General features: G+C 42.2%; 1 protein-coding gene across 1 annotated transcript in view; it reads right to left on the reverse strand.

Moving 5' to 3' along the window:
• MAPK12 (mitogen-activated protein kinase 12) overlaps nt 1-24,087 on the reverse strand; it is a 484,751-nt gene that overhangs the window by 330,984 nt on the left and 129,680 nt on the right. The window contains exon 4 of the mRNA XM_085653980.1: nt 5,291-5,402. Within this exon, the coding sequence (XP_085510106.1) occupies nt 5,291-5,402 (112 nt within the window). The remainder of the gene's footprint in view (nt 1-5,290; nt 5,403-24,087) is intronic.

The following is a 24,087-nucleotide window of genomic DNA, read 5'->3' on the forward strand; positions in this document are numbered from 1 at the left end:
TTGGTGAAGGAGGGCCGAGGATGCAGAATAATTGGGGAAATGAAGTGTTAAACTTATGTTCCCGATTATAGTCGAGTGCTTGGCTCTTACATTAACATCACTAATTTGACACAGGATATTAAACCATTAAAGGAGTCAGGTGAATGGGAAGCTATAGGATCCCGGATAAAAGAAATAGAAAGGGGTTTCAGAAAAAAGGTGAGTGGCTAAGTAGTGTTTTTTTTTTTTTTGTTTAAAATATTTTTATTGCAGGAATCAGTAAATCGTTACATAATCGGCCAACATTATATATCACGCCCGATCAATGAGATGCAACCCTCCGTTCCCCCACCGTAAGTTACTTACACAGCCATTCAGCCCACAACCCTAGGGTCGGGCGGCGAAATTCAATGGGGGCTCAGGAGGATGTCGAAGCTGGCCCGGAGAACCCGCTGTCCGTCATCTGCTTTTCCAAACAAACCCATAAACCCAAAATAACACCCCACTCTTAAAACACCCCAAACCCAAGTAAACCCTCCCCCCCCCCCCGTGAGTGGCTAAGTAGTGTTGGTGATGAAGTTCTGCAAGCTAATCTATCACCAATAACAATAATGTTGATTAGTGTACTTTCTTTGTTGTTCTTAGTAAAACTAATAAAGTGTATGATGAAAGGATATGGTAATAAAGAAGAAGAAAAATAAAATTATATACGGTCTTGGAAAAGAAAGATCCAAGGATTATTCTGAGCTTGACGACTATTGTGATCAAATATACTAACAGCTAAAACAGATGGAGGTGAATGTTCAACTAACTAAGAAGATGAAGACTTCAAAGGCTTATGCCTGATTAATAAAGTTATTAATGGGGTTTTAGGGATTGTTAAAATAATCAGAGGAGGGATCTGTTAAACCGTTTTCGAAAATATGCGAAATATGTAAGTTTTGCGTGGAAAATATTTTAGAATTAATGTTTAATTATACATAGAGTTGTACTGATTAATGAGGTTGCACTTGAAACGAGTTACCTAGGTCATTTAAAAGAGTTGAAAATTATATAAAAAGGTATGCCACATTGTCTTTCAAGAAACCATAATTTCTACTATGGATGTAGTTTTCTGATGTTCTGTTAAACTTGCTACTGCTCATTCTCCCTCCCAATCAGAGTCCCACTGCAGTCATCTCTTCCCTCCTCTCCGTGGAGCATCAAGAGAATGACGTCAATATAATAGCAATATACAAGGTTGTTAGAAACCCTGTATTGTGAATGAAGCTTTCATCATTTACCCAAAGTATCATTTTCAAGGAGTTCCGCTGAAAGGGTTAGTGTGGATGTGCAAATTCTATGAGCCATTGTTGGAGGAAGGTTTCATTTTTTGTAGATCATCTCCAGACAGAAGATGCTGTGAGGGAAGATGATAGGTTTCTGTTAACCTAAGAAATGGGTTAGTGCTAGACCTTTTAATAGATTACGTAGTTCTTTCCGATTTGCCAGTGCGACCCTAACGAAGATCATGCTATGCTGAATTTGCTAAATCTATTAATAGAAAGTGTAAATTGTGTATAAAGCTCTTGGGCTTTAGCTGTGAAAGTTCCTTTGGGTGGTTTCTTTTTAAGTCGCTCCTTTTGGGGTTTGGTTGCATTTTACAGCGGTCATTAGGGATGCGATTGTTGGGGACTTTATTTTTTACTATGTCCATTTCACTTAGATTCTTTGCAGGATGCGTCAGTACTCTTTATGAGTTTGACATTTAAAATTCTTCCTTAGATTTTACCTCATTAAGGATCAATGATTTTTCATCAATTGTAATTCTGCATTTGATCTTTTATGGCATTTAAAGGTATTTTTATCTGTACCGCATTTTGACTATTCTGAATTAAAATGTATATTTTTACCCAATTTATGTCCTAGAACTCAGTCTTTCACGCTGCTAATATTTAGTCAGTTTAAATTGTGTTATTTTGATGAGGAGTGTAGTCTCTAACGGTTGAATCAACTGGAGACGCTAAATCAATTTTGGGGTATCCAAATAGTGGGGTTCAGATGGTTTTTGGGGTTCAGCTCCTACAGGACCCACACTTTTTATTTTACAAATTAAGATCAGGAAATAGAGGGAGATAGAAGCCTTCTGCCAAGGTCTCTGGCCTTAATCTGAATGGACTAAGGACAGAGGGTCTACTTCAGAGTTACTTAGAGGCCCATTTCACCTCAGCTTCCAACTACGTTTTCAAAGAGTGTCCGAGGAGGAAAATTATTCACCACTGGCCTCTCAAAGGACTCTGAATCTACAGTGAATCAGACCTCAAGTACTCCAGACTTCTAAAAGCTGCTTTCCCAGTGTGGATCTCCAAGCTTATTCTACTCATTTACCTCCCCTAGTTGGAAGCCAAATGGATCACAGAGAATCTAGGGGTTGGAAAACCTCAGAGGGCTGGTCACCGCACTTGGACAAAGCCGTTAGTCCCCAGTAGGATTATTTGTGACGTGCCTTTCTCTGCACAGTTTCCATTGTGCTATTTTCTTAATTAACCATCGATTGACCCGAGACCACCTTTCTCTTGTTTGTCTAGACAATTTTCAGCCATGATTTTGGTATTTCTAGACTCAAAAACGAATTAAAGTGTGAAAGCATACCTAGCATAAGTATAATCTTCGCTCCCCCCTCATTAGCACCAAGTGAATAGAGTCATTCTCAGAACTTCCTGTCTTGCCACTCTGTGCGGAGAAAGGTATCAATTTGTGTAGTAGTTTACTAGAAGCACTTATGTAGCAGGACGTTTTATTCTGGCATTTTTTTCGTTATTAGTATTTAATTCTGCTGCCCTTCTTGCAGACTACCATGCCTGAGGTTCTGCCCATTCTATTATACTCTGTCTTTCAGGATAATCCTCCCCAAAAGAAATACAGCCAGGCGTGTCTTAGGGTAGGGATTTATATACCACACATCCTTTCAAGGCACTCCCACCTTAACTACATTTTCTCAGGCTACCTATGCTTCAATGTTCTTATCACACTCAATGGAGACAGTGGACAAATGGCTGCTATCAGTGGATCACCATGAAACACAAACATACCATCTTGGTTTGCTCTGCTCTCTGGAACACAGTTGTTAGCTGGGGGTTGTGGGCAGTTGGATTAAGTTAATGTACAACTTTTGGGATACAGGGTGCATGGCACCAATGGAAGGGATACTTGTCAAGGTGTATGGCTGTGTTCTGGGTGGCCTCACTTAATTTTGACTATATTAACACCGCACTGGGGAAGAGTTGCACGAGTCGATCCTTTTGCTCAACAATCGAAGGAGCCAAATATTTGCCTTAGAGCAGAGGTTCTCAACCTGGGGTCTTGGACGCCTACTCAGGGGGATCCTCAACTGTTTAGAAAATTAAGTAGCATCTGTAAGATACATTATATATACACACATTAATAAAGAAAACCTCGAAAAAGCAAAAATGAATATCTTAAAACGCTCTGTAAATGTAACACAAATTGAAATTGGAAACTAAAAATTGAGTTGGTAACCTTAAATGATTTGTGACAGTACAAGTATAGCAAATGGTAGTATGGATGACTGGTTCCCTTGAAGCACTACTATGCGCCGACAAAAAGAGTATGCACTATAAGCAAAAAGAAACTGGTATGCTAGAGTCTAGCACATTGCTTCATCTTTTAGGTATAAAGCCACAGTTTTAAAAGCTCCAATATTCCTAATGAAATTTAGATTTTTGTTTGTGGATTAAACAAAAGATTCCATAATGTGTGTGTTTGTTTGATGCACACGTCCCACGCACACACAAAAGCAGATCGCTCTTAAAGCGTGAACAGACATTTCACTTCACATTTGAACCTCTCTTCCCTCCTTGAATTCTGCAAGAAATGGAAATCCTTGCTATTTGTGTACGTTTCACCCGAGGCTAGCCTCAGACACCGGCCAATGCACCAGGATTCTCTCAAGGTTAATAGTCTTTTATAAAAATACACCCAACATACTGGTTTCTGTAGTTCTATCTATTCTTTTAAGGTTTAATTCGTATAAAGTGCTCAGGCCTGTATCCTAGGCTTCCAATGGTGATTCAGTGGAGTTCCATGCAAGTAAAAAGGTTAGGAAATACTGCCTTACAGCACAATCCAGAGATCAAGAGTTATATGTAATTATTTTACCTACTAATAGAGGGCAACCATCCAATTTGCCTCTTTGAGCGCTCTAAGAATTGGCAAAGAGCAAGATGCATTTCCTGGAACCTGTAAAATGATTGTACACAGTTTTAAAATCTCAAATGCTAGGCAGTTCTTGTATTTTTTTTTATTTGTCATCGTTTACTTAGATGAGGCAAACATCTCATGCTGACAAAAGAGTAGTGTTTTCACAAAGTGCAAAGCCTAGTGGAGAATTCTTTTTAATTATTTAAAATAGCACAGCACACATGTGTGTAAACAAAGGAGCCCAAAATCGCGCCAGGGGCATTTTATTGTGCACTTAATTGAGGCCAGCTCACTAACCAGAAAAACTGCTTGTATTGCTTCCTTTAAATACAGTATCATTTGGCAATAATGGCTGGCAAGTCACACCCATATCTTACGTCACCGCCTTGCTTGGAGGCTTGGAGCAAAGAAGCGCAGTACTTTTATATCTGCCTCTATTCTGCCTCAACCCGTACAGTTACTCAGATTTGACCACCACTATTATGTAATAATTAGTACACGGTCTGTCTACAGCAGAGCATGCACCATTTTTTGTACTTCTTGGTACTGGTGGATGTCTTGTTGTAGACGACTATTCTATCCCAGTGGAGGGTGCTCTTATGTAGGATTAACCATGGGAACTTACAAGATACCTAAGTGCAAGTCCGTACCCTCTGTTGGAGCATTCTCAGTCCGTGACAGAGACCAAGTCTGAAATTGGTGTGAACCATTTCCTTTTTCTGTATATTATTAGGAAGTTTTGTCATAATATTCTCAGCGCCCAAAAGAGTTATCTATAGGTTGTGTGTTAGCCAAGTGGACTCTCTTTTAGACTGTCCACCAACCCATGTAAAGGTCTTGAGGTCTCTTCGGCATAGGTTTGTGCGCGCCGTGGATGTGTTGCTCAGACTCCAAGGTGCATTATATGATGTGAACATCAATTCATTGAATAATGTAGTTGTGTAACCAGGTTTTATTTTGCACCTTATTTGTGGAGAGAACAGCGGATGGTGCGTCATCTCTGTATACACAACATACACTTATTAACATTACAAACACTTGTACGTCAAGTTCTTTCCAATTCTCCGAAACCTTACTCACAGTCTTAAGTATAGTGGTGCAACTGACTGACCTTCAAGCCCCTTAGAATCTGATAGACCAGGAACTGAATTCGGTCTTCACTCAGCTTCTCGTGCTTCATGATCTTCCCCAGGTCTGTGCCCATGAATGGCATCACCAAGTAACTGGAGGCATTCCAAAGGAGAGACAGACAAGATCAGTAAACCAGCACGGTCCCGGCATCAGGGCAAGAGCAGCATATGCAACACAATCACACACCGACAAGTAACAGAACTATGCATACACCTTACGAAAATATAATTTACAGTTCTGGAGTTCGAATTAGTTCTGTGGTAACCAAGCCAATTAACAGACGCAAGTTGTAGCACAGGAATAAACGTGGTTAAGCAGACGAGGTAAAGGAGAAATCTTCCCTTGTGGAACAGAAGACCAACCACTTGTTTATTTGATCCCACACCGCCATTCTTGAAATCACTGTGCAGAGAACTGGAATGAAAAAAAAATTGCAGCGCTCTAAACGTTACCAATAAGGAAATGTTTTCAAAGACAACTAGCTCCCAATCATTGATCAGTAAACGCTTTCAACATAATCAGTTATGACTGTTGGTCAACCAACACTTTTCTTGAAATCAGCTACTGAGTTCTCACACCAACGAAAGACAGCCATATTGGGACAGTAGTTTAGAGGCAAAGGTAAAATGTGACTAAGATTTAAATTCTTGTATCTCTCAATCTTAAATCTGAAGTGTTGAATAAAGTGGAAACATCTAGCAAACTTTGCAGTCTAAGCAGAGAGTGAAGGAAATAGCAGAACCTGAATTTGCCTTTGCCCAAAAGTTATTAGATTCAAGAAGGATGTTTTTAATGGCCTAATTTTCAAGACATAGAATAAAAAAATATACGAGAGGCAGTATTGTTTTACATTTTTTGTTATGGTAGATCGGTTAAATTCCTTGGTTGTGTCGGACGGCTGTTGCATCAGGAAAATGGACTGCACCCTCAGTCTTTCATGCGAGCGCTTAGACGTTACCTCAGTCTAAATTGCTGCCTATCTCAGTGACCTGGATTCACAAAGGCCACTCGAAAACGTCCGCCATCTACTCCAGTAAATTACCCACTACTTGCTGAAGTAGATTTTAGATCTCAAAACGTTTTTTGGATTAAAAAAAGAATCCTACGAGTAGTGGAAATCTGCAGTAGTTGTACATTTACTTTTCAAAACTTGCTCATTTAGATTTTTCATTGGGAGGAAAATGTGCACAAATAGTCATATGAAATATACTTCTGCACATTGAAATGTTTCTACTGTGTGCAGAGGGAACATATTTATCCCTGTGAAGTACCCCCTTCCCTTCTAACACCGATATTAAATGTATTCTCTTTTGTTATAGCCAGCTTCCCTACATCCTCCAAGTCCCATTCGAAAGTCTTATCTTGTTAGTTTTTGCAGTCTTTAAAATCCCATTTGTTTTGCGAGTTGTTTAGGGTCTGAAGCTAAGGCCCATTGATTAAAGGAGATTTGTTATTTACAGGAAGTTAAGTACCTTCGTACTTTTGCAGAATTCTTCAGACGAGAAAGGGTGGCAGTTGGAAAACCATGCATGGAAAACGCAGGTACAGACAGTACAGTCAATGTGAATCTGCAGCAGCAGGAGGTATAACAAGCACTGGGAAGCCAATGTGTCGCACCTTCTTGACCTATTGGCTTAGTCAATACTGTACAGCATTGGGCAAAAAAAAAAAAGCATTAGCAAAGCCAATGGGTCTCGTGAATGCAAGAGCTGTTGGCTTTGGCAATGTGTTTTTAGCCATGCTGTACACCAGTGTGGCTGCTGTTCAGCATGTCTAAACCTTAGTGGTGTGGAGTAGATTGGAGTGGGGTAGATTGGGGTAGAGTGAAATAGGTAAGATTGGAGTGGGGTATACTGGGGTTGCGTGGAGTGGGGTAGGTTGGTTTGGGGTAGATTGGGGGTAGCATGTATTGTAATTGCATTTATATAGCGCTTACTACCCCTGACTAGGCATCCAAGCACTTTTTCAGCAAGTAGCACGCTACTCCGGAACCCATTAAGGATTAGTGTTGAATTAGTATAGCGAGATATGAAAGTAATTTGAGTGGTGGATAGGTTACTCAGTTATTTGGAAACAGAAGGATAGCGGAGGGAAAAAAGGTTTGCATTTATATAACACTTGTTACCCCTGATGGGGTGTTTAAGCACTTTTTGGGCAAGTAGCACGCTATCCCGGAACCCATAAAGGATTAGTGGAGGATTAGTATAGTGAAACTGAAAGTAGTTTGAGTGGTGGATATAAATCAGTTATTTGGATTGAGAAGGGTAGCAGAGGGATAGAAGAGGGAAAAAGGTTTGCATTTATATTGTGCTTGCTACCCCGGATGAGGTGTTGAAGCGTTTTCAGTGAGTAGCACGCTACTCTGGAACCCGTAAAGGATTAGTGTGAATTAGTATAGCGAAATAGGAAATTTGAGAAGTGGACATGTTAGTCTGTTATTTTGATTGAAAAGGATAGTGGGGGGATAGAAGAGTGAAGAATTTAGCTTTTTTTGGGGGGGGGGGAGGGGAGGTCATAGCAGTAGGAGGAGGTTTGGGATGAGTAAAAGGGATGTGGAGTGGAAGTGTCAGAGGGAAGAGTTTAGAAAGACTAGTTTTGGGGGATCGGTATAGTAAAAGGTGTCAGATGATGCAAGGAGGGGTGATTTAGTCTGCCAATAAGAGGTCTAAAATGGTTCGGCCGTATTGAAACTTGTTAGAGGTTGTCAATTTCAAATTTCACCTCACTAGGGGGAAATATGACCTAGTTCTACAGATGGTAATCAATGAAGATTATCTTTCATGTTTCTCAAATGGACTATTTACAATTTCTTCTGCCGTTATTCAAAAAACATCAATTGGGATAATAAATTTGATGATATTTTTATATACATTACAAAATATTTTTTCAAATGTAAACTAGCTTTTCAGAAATAAATGTCACCAACTCCATAAATACACTATAAACGTATATTGATCAGTGGAAACCATAGGTGGCACATCCTTCTCTGTTCAAGCAGCCAAACTATGGAACACTTTACCCCCCAACATAAGATCCCGGACAACCAGCTTATCTCCAGAAAAATACTCAAGAATTGGCTCTTCCCCACATAAGCACCAAACGCAAACAGAAATATACAGCATTTCCCTCTGTATATAAGCATTTATTTGTACCATAGATGTATACCTGTGTGTGTTGCTTTGTATAAGCATGTAGGGTAATTGGTTTTTTTTTTAAAACAATTAAGTAGAACACTTGAAAACCAGAGTTCATCTAATGCATCTTTAATCTACATATACTTACTTTCTTTAAGCATCTATATACTTTCCTTGTACTTGGATCTATATATTTATTACTTTTCTCCTAAAAAAGCATATGCAATGGACTACCCTATTTCTCACCCTGTAGCAGTCTTATTTTACCAAAGTGCTTAGTTGAGTTAGGATCAAGGCTACTTATTGCCTTGATCATTTATCAACATGCATTAAGATATACTCATATTTAATAAGCTGAATTTATATTATTTATATTTTTCACTAGAATTCCTGCACTATTAATCCAGTGTTTTTATATGCCTTGACTTATTTCTGCTATTGTGGCCACTCAAAATTTACATTTGTGTACTCATCATTTGAACATATATTATAATGCATAATGTTGTTAGCTTGTTCGTCCGTTACATGTATGCTCAGCATAACAATGTTTGTTATATGTTGATTGCATATCAACAGCCATGCTTCATAATGATGCAATTTGAGATTTTGATGGAAACGAAATAGCTTTAGATGAATCTACGAGGGAATTCTATGTAAGACCCACAGAAACCGATTACCAGGGTCCAGCATACCTGCCGGTTCTCTGACCCCTGAAGCATTCCCTAAGGGATCGCCATCCATACTGGGCTGTTTGGGACATCCTTCCGATCTCGAAGGTCTACTAGGACCAGGTTTATCGCCGGATCTTGGTTCTCCAAATCCTCCCCTTAAATCGAGGAGTCCCTCATTGGAAGAGGGCCATCCTCTGCAGGTGGTACAATTTGTACTCCGCTTCCTCCAAGGCCACCATGTGCCTTTTGACAAAAGCCTGTCTATCTTTAAAAGGCAGCAGAGGAAGGAGGCTTTGCAAACCTTATGTCCTTGTCTTTACCTTGTTCTCCTGGAGCCCCCAGAGGTTCAACAGGCCATGCATGCCGCAAACATTCCACAGCAGCAGGGGGGGGGGGGGGGGGGGGGGAGGGGCGGGGGAGGGGGACGAGGTTTGTTGGGCTTGAAGATGGACACAGCTTCTTCTAACTAAAGTTGCTTCTCAGTACAATACACTAACAAAACAAACTGAACGTCAATCTAGATTCATAAAATGCCCTCTTCCCACGAGGTGAACGAAGTGTGAAGATAGTGGCAGTTCTTAGTTTCGCAAACAGAAGGTGCATGATACAACTATACGATCTCTACCACCACCACCCCTTATCACCAAACTGCCTCCATCTTGAAGTTTGGTAATTAGTTTACAGTAGAGCTGGGTAGTTTGCAGTTGGGAAGGTAGGTTTAGAGTGAAGTGGGTGGAGTAGGTTGTAGGGGTATATTGGGGTAGAGCGAGTTAGGCTAGAGTGGGGTAGGCTGAAGTGGTGTATGGGGTAGATTGATTGCAAAGAGGGGGGTAGACTGGAGTGGAGTAGATTGGAGTGGATTAGAGTATAGATAGGTGGATTGGGGTATAGGGGTTGATCGTGGTATGTAGAAGTGGGGTAGATTGGAATTGGGTAGATTATGGAAGAGTGGAGTGGATTCGGATAGAGTGGGGTGAAGTGGGGCAGAGTGGAGTGGGGTACTTGCAGTGGTGTAGACTGGGTGGATTACAGTAGGGCAGATTGGAATGAGTCGGGTACGTTGGAATGGGGTAGATTGGGTGGATTAGAGTAAGGCACATTGGGATGGAGTAGGGTAGATTGGGGAAGAGTGGAGTGGGCAGATTGGAGTGGGTTCGTTTGGGATGGAGTGGGTTAGACTGGAGTGTGGTAGATTGGAGTGGTATGTATTGTAATGAAGTGGGGTAGATGGGCTTAGGAGTGGAGTAGGGGTTGAGTCAGGTAGATTGTAGGGGGTATATTGGGGTAGAGTGAGGTAGACTACAGTAGGTTAAATAGTGCTTAGAGACTAAAGAACACGTAACGTGTAACAACCGAAGTAAGAGGGCCAGTCCTCATGGGAGGTTACAAATGGAGACAAGGCGGTACTAAGGAGGGACTAACAAGCCTAATAACAAATCAGAAGCCAGCATTTAAGAAGGACAATGACAAGCCAATGACAAATATGGGCAGAGAGTGGGCAGGGCTTTAAGTACATACTCCAATACAGCATGACTCGCAGAGCAGCGCATGCGCTGCCCATGCTAGACCTAAAATGGTCTTTATGAAGTCTGGAGCGTGAATCACTATTGCACCAAAAAGATCACATGCTCCTCTGTTCTGGGAGACACAGCCTTAAATAATCTTCAATGCTTCACCTCCACAAAAAAGGTGTACTATGAATAATACAACGCGGCCTAGCGTACCAGAGCAGTGTTCGAGCCAGACAACTGTGGGTGCTATGACAAAGGGCATGATCTTAACACCCTGAGCTATCTTATCGGTAAACCGGTAGCAGAGAGACAGATATGCTCAGAGTGCCAGGCATGGCATACTTGGATAGTTTGACACTTGCTTCGTAGACAGTCAGCTTTCTACGAAGCAGACTGCAGCCACCCTCTGAGATCTACTGACACAGCCAGAAGTAGGGCGTTCACAACTTATTCAAAGCGATTTGCTTTTAACATGAACCATATGAGGCACGACCGTTATCGTGTCAACCACGCACATGGCTCAGATTATTATAGAGTAATATTAAAGTCTAAATCAATCACAATGGCTTTTTGTACAGTTGGTATTCTGAACTCGTATTTGAAAGTGCTTTGATGCATGACAATGATCTAAAAAGGAGAATTGGTGAAATAATATTAGCTTAAAATACAGTGTAAGCGGGGTAGCCATTTACCCAGGTTTTCGGGTTCACTTTATACAAATAGGTCAGTATCTATTTGTGTTTCTTTACATTAAGGCTTTGATTTTACCTTTTTTGTGCATTTTCTTGCAGTTTTGTTGTAGCGCGAAGTGTGTGAGAATCAGAAAGAGGGGGCCAAAAGCACCTCCAATTGATTACATCCAGAGACTGACAGGGCCCATCGCAATCCTTCAGTGATAACTTTCCACGGAAAGTTTGTGATGAGCCCTGACAAATGTATGTACATGTAGGCTAGAGATATTGGGAGGGGCAGAAAAGTTCTTAGTCAAGACAGGTGAAAGTGTTGGATTACCCCAGGGGTTTTGCAGCCTGGTGCAGCTTTCAGGCAGCATTTGGATAAGTGCTACAGGATCAAATTAATGAGGAGATTGGTAAAGCTTATGTGCAGCCTGCACGTCAGCGGTTTAAATAAGCCAAATCAGTCACCATTTCATGTTTAATAATCTTGTGCCATCAAGTACAGTGACCGCTCCCAAACAATGCTGTGCCCCCTAACATGCACCTTTAATGGCCTGCCTCCTCCCTCCCCCAAAGCCCAGCTTCACCACTCAAACTTCACCAGCCGCCACTGTAGAGTGCTGTAGAAAGGAGTAGAGTGCTGTAGAAAGGAGTAGAGTGCTGTAGAAAGGAGTAGTGTAAAAAGTGTAGAGACTTAGTGTGGAGTAGGCATAGTAATTTAGCGTATTGCCATTATAGACTACAAATTTCTGATTGCAAATATCCATTACATTTGCACAGACAGTTTTACTGACGATTTGTTTTGATCGTATTAAAAATTTGGGTCCATCACACTTCAGAATTGCAAAAAAATGTGCTTCATTTTTACTTCATTCTAATGTGATCTGAAATATCAGCACAGTTAATTTTTGTTGTGTGCTAGAAAAGATAACATCCTATAGCCTGTCCTCTTACAAGGGCACTCAGCAGGATGGATTGTCGCATAATTTCTCTTACTTTGAAGTCAGAGAAAGAAAAGTAAACATCAAGTTCCCTCGGAATACAAAGCTTGACATTTGACCTCTGTATTTGAATGCACAACAAATGAACAAGATTTAAAGGCCTGTTTACAGAGAGCGAGAACTCACGGGTGAGACGGAGTCAAGCTGGGAAACCTAAAACAACAAGCAAACAGAGCCAGCTAGGAAAAATGCACTCTGTAGAGTGACACACAAAATAAAAAATACATCCCAAAAGTGTGAGCAGTATAAGAATACAGGTATTTGGGTGATGCTCTGGGGGAGGGTCACAAGCAAGAAGTGGGGAGTGCCAACTGCAGAACTGACCAGCAGGAAGCAAGCAATTGAGAGCGGCTTTGAAGCCCATTGATGGTAAGTAATGGAAGGGCTACAAGCCCACTAACAGTAAACAAAATGTCTCGAACAGACAGAGCATGCACGGCCTACGCGAGACCTAAAAAGGGTGTATTGACATTGGCACAATTTTTAACGTTACCATCTGGAATGTATCGATACATTTTTTAAATAAATTAAACTACTGCGAGTGCGCTTTTTTTTAATGTGGAGTGGCTGGCAGACATTTGTTGACTGTTGCATTCCATTCCACTGCCAGTCATACTCTAAATCTCAACCTCCATCTTAAATTCGAGACCAACTAAATAGGGTGCAGGCCTAATAAGCATTATATGTACACCCACATGACCATGAGCCATCCACACGGTAGTTGCTCAATGTAGAACAGGATGTTAAAGTTAGTAACCGGTTTAAAGATTACCAGTTGTAACCTAGGTGAATCCACAGATAGGCATGCACGCTCAAATGTAAATCATAAATCCATGTAAGTGGAGGCCGATAAAGCTGGGTGGGAAGGAACTCCTGAATTGATGTTAGAAGAAATTAGCATTAACTACATTGAACATACACAAGGCCATGACATGTAATTATACTCAAGGTAGAAACGTACGCGACTCGTGACCAATGCAGAGCCAATATTTGTCCAGCTCTGCTGGCTGGGAAAACACAGTTATTTACTTGTAACCCTAGCTTAAACTTATTACAACCAGTTGAGTAACGCAGGAAATGAAGATAGACAAGCATCCGCCTCAGAGTGAAATGTTGACACCGAGCAATACATGCGTGGCAGCCTTGCCTTCAGGCAAGCACTTCAAGTTTGGCATACTGAAAATGAAATCACTTAACCAGCTTTGGCTCATTGAGATATTTTATCTTAATCACCACGAGAAAAGTGTAAGTTAGAAGTTTATAATTGTGCTGCTTAGAGTACTATTTTTGTTTGTTTGATCTGTTTATTAAAGATTTTGTGGTTGTGAACAAGAATGTACAACGATATATCCTTAGTAATAACATCATTGTGCTGCTTAGAATACTATTCAAGATTGAACATGGTATGGCCAGTGGGCACAGCCCTTAGGCACAGGGTAGCCTGAGTGTCCTTCATAAAGAGGAGCCCCCAACAGGATGAGGCCAGTCCCTTCTGCGACAAACCACACTGCCTTCTGGCCAGACCGAACTGGATTGAGGAGCAGGTGCCAGTTGTAAGCAGGAGCATACCCTCCATGCCGCCACCCTGCATCAGATTTCCCTAGCGCCTCTGGGCACTGCACTCCCTGGTTCTCTACTTGTTTAGTGGATTGGTAGGCCTTCTGAAACAAGAGGTTTACCAAAGTTACAGGGGAAAACAGATAACAGGCTATGACTGGCGAGGCAAAACAAAACATTTAAATGCAGAAAAACATTTACATATGTGCAGATGTACTCATTTACGGGGTGGCGGAAGAAAAGAAGTCAGGCTGACAGGGACTTTGTGGTTTCCACACGAAACAGACTCGACTCCTTTAAATGGAAAGCACACGTGGGGTGTAAATAGAGGCCTTCCTGCGACTTAAATGTCCTTTATTACTTTTTAATATTCATAGGAAAACATTGTTATTGTCTGGAGAAAGCTCAATGATGCTGTGCTCGATAATGAAACACGTGTCAGGTTTGTCTTCACCAAGGGAAACCTTGTTTGTAATAAATACATCTCTGCATTAAAACGCATTTGGCCAAATACTTGTGGCTCATAGTAACACCACCACACTAAAAAGAGCACTACAAGCTTATACCCATTTTCCACTTAACCAAGTTGGATTTGAGGTTGTTTTTTTTTTTAAGTCTGTGGAGGGTGGGACTCCTAGTTGGTATGAAAGTGGTTCCAAAGAAAATAAATCAACAGTTAAACCAATCAACCTTGAGGTGACACAAACGAGTCTAAGTAGAGCAAGGAGATGAAGGCAATTCTGGGAGGCAGAACATACACAGTGATGGTGTCTGACACGCGACCGGCTGTGATAGGCACGACAGCGCTATGCCCCCTGAACACGTGGGTGACCAGTTCGTACGGTGCCTTTTCTGCCATCCTGCCTGGACCTGATCAATTGACATAGGGGATGCGTAGTGTAGACGGAGCCCAAGAGGTGAATTTGTTCATCTTGTAGTTGGAGGACAATAAATAGAAAAGAAGTCCTATAAGTAAGGTGATGCAATAATCTATCATACATACAGCCAGTAATTGCCAGGCTTCTAGTAAGGGATTCATCCATTGGGAAGAGTGGAGCTGCCAAAGTATTCCAATAGCAGCTGAGGGAGGGAAATATCAGATTTCAGTCTTGTAAGAGTTCAGCATTATACAGAAGACTGCCACCCAGTATCTTACAGCGGTTACATAATAGGAGAAAAAGAAAACAGAATAATCTGTGAGTGCTGTCAGCATACTGATAATAAAATGGCGGAAAAGGATAAAATAAGAAAGGCGGCGAAGAGCGAGTCTTGCGGTATGCGGACTAGCAGGACAATTGGCAATAAGAGCGAGATGATGAAGCAAAACGATAGAGTGCTTAAGGAAGTAAGAGGAGAACCAGTCAAGCGCCCTGCTTTTAAGTTCTATAAAGCAATTATGATCAAGTTTGAGTTGCCAGAAGTCTTCAACATTGGATTGATCAAAAAAGGAAAGCTGGTTAGGGTGGACCGCGGCAAAAAGTTTGGAGTAGTGGAGGAGGATACTTTTGGTAAAACAAGATTGCAGTCGAGTTAATACTTTAAGAGAGGGGCGATACTGAATGAGCCCACAGAACTCTAATGGTTAAGCATTTTGGGGAAGAACACGAGATGCATGGCGGTCATTGGATGCAGACGAACGATTAGTGGCCTACTTTTTCCATCAGTACAAGCACAGATTTAAAGAGGACACCCAGTAAATGACAATATATCTCAAAATGCCCAAATGGGATCGCTAGAGTCTCAGGACCTGGATTAAGAGTGTTTATTTACACTGGATGATCCCCTTTGAAGCATCATGAGTGAATTCTACAGAGGAAAGAATTGTTGAAACGAACATTCGAAAGCAGGGCTAGGGGTTTCATAATTTGAACGGTGAGAGGTGTCTGGGCTGGCATTGCAAGGTATCTGAATCCTCTGTCTGACAGGTTGGGTGGAAAAGACTGTTCAGACAGCATAAAGAGTAGGAACGTATTGATGGGGCTGTAAGGAGAGCGCAGAGTCTGCCCTAGCTAGTTGACATCTAATATAAAAACTAGGAAACAAAGTGGTTTACCATGAGGTAAATCTGGGAAATGTTTGTGAGGGGAGGTGAAGTAATTGATAGTGCCGGACAGTGTATGGGGTGAGATCTGAGGGAGAAGAGGAAGTTGAGTAGGTAGACTGACCTGATCATGGACAAAGGTCAGCGCATCAAGGGTCATTTGAAAGAGTTGAGGTGCTCCTGGTTGCAGATTCTTACCACCTGCATAAATGGGTACAAAGTTTGAGGTCATGAATGGATAGCATCATCTAGGACTGTAGACAAAGGGTAAATGGGATGAAGGGGACATTGAGAGTTTTAATGGAGTGGGAAATGCCAGTTCCGATTAACAAGGAAAAGACAAATAGGACATTGATCAAAATATGAAGAGAATAATCTAAAACACAGCTTCCTGAAATAAACAAGCATTAGCAAAGTATGGCTTGCATGTGAAAATACTATGGTGGTTCCATCCATGTTCTCAAGCATCTATCTGTCCACTAATTAAATAATTCATGCATTTGGTCTTCTGCCTGCCTGTCCACACCCACCCACACACACACACCCCCCTACAAACCAATTATCAGCCAGACCTACTGGCTTTGCTTCTTGTTTGTTAGGGGTGTGAAAGTGCTTCCAGTAGTGTGCGACTTCTCATGGGAAGGGGTTGCAAGTGCTTCAAATAGTGTGCGACTGCTGGTCGGTTGGGGGTGCGAGTGCTGTCTATGGGGCAAAAATGCCACTCACTAAGAGGGTGCGGGTGCTATTGGTTATGGCACTTCAAGTCTGAAGTGTGTTGTCAGTGTAAGACTGCTAATGGGAGAGTGCTGAGGGTAGTGTCAGGCTGCTACCCTGTAGATGTGTGAGCGCTATTGTTCGCGCTTGACTTTTGTTGTGAGGGGTGTTGGTATTTTCGTTATTTAAGGCGGTTTAGTTTTCCATCAAAAGAGCTATAGCGGTTTCCCTCATGGTTTTTGTTGGGAAATGCTAAAGACGTACTGTACATTTCTTGAAAAAGGAGTACAGCAGCAACAATCCCTAAGAAGACTCCTCTTGTAAGCCTTGATGGTCTGCTTTCTAAAATGAGGCTGCTCAAAGATTTTGGAGAAGGAGGGGTTTTGAGAGCCTTGCAGAGTGGCACCTGGCAGGCTCCCTCAAACAGCCACCCCTCAATACAAATCACTGACCTGATCATGAGCACAGCCAGTTTTGTTTACTAGCATCCTCAAGCCCGAGTTTACATCAGAGTGTTCTCATCCTCCACTCCTCAGGCCCAGTATCACTCAGACATGCACCCTTTGCTCCAGGACTCTGCCTTCAGCCTCACATGAATAGCCCCACACCAGTGTTCAGCATCCGCTCACCCGGTTTTACACTAGCCCGCTATAGTCACTGCAGCTTCCATGCTTGCGTGCATGCTTAGTACACGAGGTGCAAAGTGTCCTTAATGCTCAGGGTACATGTACAGTACAGTGAGCTTGAGGGAAGCCACTGGTATGCCACAGTGCAAGATTACCAACTGCAAATGTGCTGAAGAGCACATATGCGTATGCTTGCACCAAATAATGCCGTACCCATTCACTAGATAAACAAGCATAGCACAATTAGCCCCCCCTCTACTCTGGGGAAAGTCCAGCAGTTGAAGAAACCATACAGAATGTGATTTGCTCTGGAGGAAAGCAGGAAAAAACACCACAACATCTCAGCTGTTAGCTTACTGCAACATGAGCTGCCGACCGGTCCATTCTATAGGCTGTCACATTATTATATCTGGGTATGGTGACTGTTTTAGGAGTAGAGAAGTCAAGTAGCAAGTCATCTCCAGCTATAAAAGCAGTCCTACTGGCACATGCACCATGAAGAGTTACTGCTTTTGATTCAATGCCAGCTGTTAGTTCTTATGGTGCCACAGCTAGGGTGCTGGTTATGTAATGTTATGTTAAATATTGCTTATAAAGCGCACTTACTGGTTTCATGGTGCTACTCTAAAGGGTGCAGAGTCCTGGGGTTTTTACTCATATGCCTGTCTAAACAGCCATGTCTTAAGGAGCCTCCTAAAGCTCATAAGATCTTTACAGGGTCTGATTTCGAGAGGCAGGGAGTTCCAGTATCTGGGGCCTAGTACGGCGAACCTCGTTCCACCGCAGCGCTTCAGTTTGAAGGAGGAAGTAGATAAAAGATGCATGTGAGAAGATCGCAGATTGCTTCGCAGGATTGTGCCTTTGAATGAGACTGAACAAATTTAGGGCTCCTGCCATTCAGGGATTTAAAGATGATACATCCCACCTTGAAGGTGCATCTCAGAGTTATAGGGAGCCGGTGCAACTTCCGCATAAGGGGCATGACATGTTGATGCCTGTTTTGCTGAAAAATCAGTCTTGCTGCCTGGTCCTGGATTAGGTAGGCTGGAATGCCAAAGTATAGAGAATTGGCGTAGTCTATGTGGGATACTACCATAGCTAAGACTACCTGTATTTTAGCTTCCTGTGTGAGGAATCTACTCATTTCTTATTTTTCTCAACTGGAAGAAGCACGTTGAGATCACAGAGCCAATTTGGGTCTTCATTGTGAGATCGTTGTTGTTACCCCCAAAGGTTTGGCAGAGAAGGAAGGGGGTGGGAGGCTGTTCTAATTCCTTTGGCCAAAAGAGAGGACTCCAAGGGTTCAGTGATCCTCCAGTTAGGATCACTTCAGTCTTGTTTGGATTAAGTTTTAAGTGATTGCTATTCATTCAGTCGGGGATGAGTAGCATAGTAGTCAAATTCGTGGATGGATTCAGGGGAGTTGCTGATGGAAAACAGGAGTTGAAAGTTGTTTGCTTAGTTAAAGGTGCGCACTTTCCTTTCTTTTAGGGCACGGATCACAGAGAGGAGGTAAAGGTTCAACAGGTGAGGGGAAGAGTGAGGAACCCTGCAGGACACCGCAAGTGGTACTTATCCTGGGGGCTGTAAAATGGCCTATGCAGACCGCCTGAGATCGGTTTCCTAGAAAGGAGCGGATCCATTCAAGATCTAAACCTTGGATTCCTGCGCTTCCGACATGATCGACCAATATGTTGTGGCCGACCGTGTCAAGCGCTGCGGTGAGATCCAGCAGCACAAGAGCCTGCGGAGAGCTCCTATCGGCTTCCTTCCAAAGAGTGTCCAGTACTGTCAGTATGACAGACTGTGGAATGTGCTGGACAAAACCCTGCTTGATGGGGGGGGTCCAGATATTCAGACTGTTCCAGAAGGGCAGATAGACATCTGGCCACATGGGCTTCAAGTACCTTGGCCAGATAAGGCAACAAGGAGATAGGGCGGTAATTTGTCAGAGTTTTAGGGGCGGCCCCTGGCTTCTTCAGGAGGGGAATGACAATGGCCTCCTTGAAGGTGTCAGGGACATAGTCTCCGGACAAGGACTCATTCAAGAGGGACATGGCTGGGCCAAGGAGAGAAGAGAAGGCTTCCCTTAGGATCCAGGGGGGGGGGGGGGGGGGGGGGGGTGAGGCAGCAATACCTGGGTGAGCCAGATTTTACTTTGGTCAACAGGTCCAGAAATACTTTGTGACTTATTACTGGGATCTGTTCAATAGTGCAAGAGTTCATTAGAGCAGTCTGGCATACAGGGGTGCTGGTGGGGTCGATTTTAGCAGGGCTGGGGCAGTGCCCAGCTTTAGCAGTTCATGGGGGGGAATGCACATACTAGTTGAGTGGTGGGGTACTGGGACAGCCAGACGTTACTGGGGTCCAATTCATTTACTTTGGTCTCTTGGGGACATCCCGACTGTTGGACACTTACAACGCACCAAGTAAACCCTATAAGCACTTGACCCTCGAAGTAGTGAGGAAGAGCATTACAAAGCTTGTGAAGGAGCTGGTGATGGTTAGAGAAACTCAGAACTCTGCAAAGCACACAGTAATACTCAATAAATCAATGTCCGGTCAGAACCGCTCATTTAAAAAAAGAAAAAGGTACAGTTTGCTAAGAACTAAATACTAAACACGAAAGTAGAAATGTATGCAATAAAAAGGAAACCTTTTTAGCCCTTCCTGAACTCCATTTCGAGTAAGTAGCACTCCGAGTTAAAATCGATTTTTTTTTAAGGGGGGGGGTTCTTTAATTTAATTTGTTGTTTTTGTTTATGTTCTACAGGTACTATCAAAAATGTTAAGTGCATTGCAGTATATAGTAATCCACTACGTGTGTGGAGAATGTAATGTCATGTGAACAACTAGACAACAGAAGGATTGTTACCATGTAATATATACATACGATATATATGTGACTAATATTTAAGATGTGCTACGAAGAAATGCCATCAATAAAAACAAGTTATAAAAAAAATTCTATCTTCTTTTAGTTCGCAGTATAAAACCCCTTCTTCTTGCATTTGACAGAGGATTCACAATGTAGAACCCCCTCCTAACATACTTTACATGGGGTCTAAATTAACAAGGTCTCTCAGATGTGACCAATGGCACTACTTCATGGGTGGGCTAAGAAAACTACTGCCTAATCAAAGCCTGTAAAAAATATAAATAACTATGCAGATCCAAAGCCCCTCTATACCATGTAATAGATTTGAGATCCCAGTTCCAGATAGCTTCAGCTGTTTTTTGGCAAGACCGGTTGTTTCCAATAGATATCATACAATATCTATGACAACAGGTCTGAGTCAGGTGGAAGGACTCCATCTGTCAAGTCAAAAATCGCTGTATTTTAGCTGCTTCTCGCCTAAAATCGCCTTGGTTTCAATGCTAGCCAAGGGCAAAATACATTCTCCAGTTTTTCTCTATATAACATCTCTTTGCTGCTTTGAAATGTTGCCATGTGTGCATACACTTAGAGTGGGTTTTGGGTAAGCCCCGTGTACTTGATTGGATGGCTCTCTTGAGCATTGTGGCCTTAGAGTGTTCTAACTGTACTCTTCCACGTCATACTTTAGGTCCTTATTTATTATTTGTTACCGAGCACTCCATGGAAGTGCGTGACCCTCCTTTCTCTCTCCCCTTTTAGTCTCTGTATTGATGAGCTTCCTATTGCTTTTGACCCCACTTCCTGACCTGCACCCCATCCTTCTGAGGGAGTTATTCTTTTTTGTGGCTTTAAAAACGGGCCAGGATACTAGCTCCCCCCACACACAAACACGTATTTTTTCATTTGCAATATTTAAATAGATCATTCTATACTCCTTAACAATGGCAACTTCAACATGGCCGCGTATCATGATGAATATGCATCATGATGCCCATGCATGCAACACAATGCATTGTCTACCATTTTTTAATGGGTTTTCTTTAATAGTAAACCCATTCCAAGACTGGCAGCTAGGATTGTGCCTTTTGTTCACATGCCATTGGCAACAAGCTTTGGCAAACCAAATTGGTTGGTCTTTCAAAGATGAGACATATTGGTTTTGCCAATACTGGTTTTGTAATTGTATGGGCCTCCGGCTCTACCCAGTGTTAAAATTGACACCCTTTTTAGTTCTTAAACATTATCTAAGCACTAGCCATGTGAGATTTTTTTTAATGGTAGACTCCCATAGTTAAAGTAATCCCTCCCCTTTCTCACCTGCTTGTTTAAATTACGCGAATTCCGGGTAAAGAGGGGTTAACTCCAGAGGCACTAATGTGACCTACATCATACAGGGCCTTTTTCGTGACTCCAACTGGGAAGGAGCACCGTCCTCACCACAGTGGAGTAAAGACGAGCTTTGATATCCACGGGCATCCGATAATATCAAATGCACAAGCACAGCTAAAATAATTGTTAAGAATATGTAACAAATTGGAAACGGCCTCCTTTTGCAACGGCATCCCTCAAACGTACATAGCAGGGGACGAATGCTACCAGGGTATTATTAACACTGAACATATTCGACAGGAAAGACGTTCACACTGCCAAGTTCAGCCTTATGTGCTAATGTTCCCATCAGAGTGATTTGGGAAATGGAGCTATTTATAGCAGCCAGCCTGCATCTCTAGATCCGAGCAGACACTGCGCTGTGGTCGGCCTTCTTCCTTCCACTAATCTGTGCGCATCTAATGGAACAGAACAGCGCAGCAAAAACGATTAATGATGAGCATCAGCAAACAAACTCAACAGCAATGAAAATGCAAGGATGTATTTATTTATTGATTGATTTCGTTCTACGCTTTTGTGTCATAACTTGGGCGCCATGCACCAGCCCAGTGTGTGGATCAATACATTCGGTCGAGTGTTCTCATGTAAACCTAAAATGGCACGAATACATTATTAGCAACTCAAAAATAATCGAAAAATAACTAATAGATTGTTTGCGCTATCGAGTAATGTCAAACACTAGCAGCTGATCAAAGTGATTCCAAGTTGTGCTTGTTTCGGCTGTAGATTGGGGGTGGGATGGGGGGGGGAGGGGGTAGCATATGCAAACCAGACTGAGAGCTACCCCAAAGGAGACAGTGCATTCTATGTGCTGGGCCAGTCCTGCCTACAGCAAGCAAGCCCGAGCAATGCTAGCCTAATTGAGCCTCATCAGTGGATCAGAGCTTCGCAGCCATCATGAATACTAATGAGGTAGGTTTTAGGCAGAGCTTTAAGTGGGTTGAAAATACTGGGGGGGGGGGGGGGGGGGGAGGTCTCTCAAAGGGACGTGGCCAATGTAATTAAAGGAAACGATTAAAAATACGCAAGCTAAAAATCTGTGTTTAGCATAGTGTGCCGTACTACTTGTGTTTTGCGGTTTCTGTCATTGCATCCAGATATATGATACAAGTAACATCATACCTACAAGAAGTCAGGACTATTGGCTTTGTCAATGGTTATTTGCGTAAGATAAATAAGCAGCAACTATGGCTTGTATAGAATATTGAAAAAGCTTCCACTTAAAGCCCTGGTGACACCACGACAATGTTGCTGCTTCAGAGTTTCAAAAAGAGAAGGGAAATCCAGAGCTCTGTAAATTTGTAATATATAGTTGTCCAACCCTAATTGCTTTTTAAATGTAATCTTGTGTTTTGCAACTTGTATATATGTAATTCTATCCACTAGAATCTGTTAGACATATTTACTTATTACTGTTCTTATGTAACTTTAGAGTTTTTTCGTTTCTTCTTCTTGAGTGAATCTTCAATTGGTATATATGCAACTCTAACCTCTAGTATCTGTAGTAGGTGTATGTACTGACTACGGTTCCTTTGCGATTTTAGAGTTGTTCTGTCTGTATCTTTCATGTAACTCATTTACTCCGAAGTCCTTATGTAATGTAACTGGTCCTTTTGTAAAGCGCTCTAACCACTAGTATATGTAGAAGACCTTTGTACTTAATACCAATCCTATTTGATTTAAGAGTTTACCTGTTTGTATCTCTTCCTTGAGTGACTTTACAACTTGTACGTTTGCAATTTTTCCCTCCTTTCGCTCCACTTGTACATTTGCAATTTTTTTTACTGTTTTATATCTCTTATGTAACTTATAATCCAAAGTCCTTATGTAACGCAACTGGTTCTTTTGTAAAGCGCTCTGGTAATGTTCACGCTATAAAAAAATCGCGTTGAATAAAATTACATAAAAATAAAGAGAAAATGACTCTTCAAAGGATATCCCTTCCCCTACAACCCTCACCTGGCATGACGTCATGCCGTAACTTCTCCACTAGTGAGAAGTGAGCAGCGCACATCGATTTGCCTGCTGTCACTGCAGTCCGGAAAAAAGGAGCGTCTGTGCTAGGCACAAAACAGAGCCCGATAGAGACCCGTTTCGAGGCCCCCTTTAAAAAACTGCCGGTGCTCAATACCAGTGAGACTCGGCCCACTTAAAGCCCTGGTTTTAGGACCTATAAGTGTGCATTTTTCGATAGGACCTCAGTGGCATATCATAACAAGGCCCAGGTCTCAAATCCGCGTGCACAGCACACGTACTGGTTTACGACATGCGCTTCGTGAATCGAGGCCTCGAGTGGGAAGATTAATGCTGCGATTGGGAAGGGAAGCGGAAGGCCCTCTTTGCGTACGACAAACCCGTTTCTGAGAAGCACGTTATCTTTACGACAACAATGGAGACGCTTAGGACACAGAGTGCTTCTAACTCACCCAACAGGCTAAAAATAAAGCATCTAGAAATCGTTTTCCAGGTTACCAGTGACACGTCTAAGGTTGCCATGGGAACGTTTGCCCACATGCTGAGACTATTTAAATCCCACTGTGCGTGAAGATTCTTCATGCAGATAAATGAAGTACAGCAG

This window comes from Triturus cristatus, chromosome 4_1 (assembly GCF_964204655.1).
Source record: "Triturus cristatus chromosome 4_1, aTriCri1.1, whole genome shotgun sequence".
In the NCBI taxonomy this organism is placed as follows: Eukaryota; Metazoa; Chordata; class Amphibia; order Caudata; family Salamandridae; genus Triturus; species Triturus cristatus.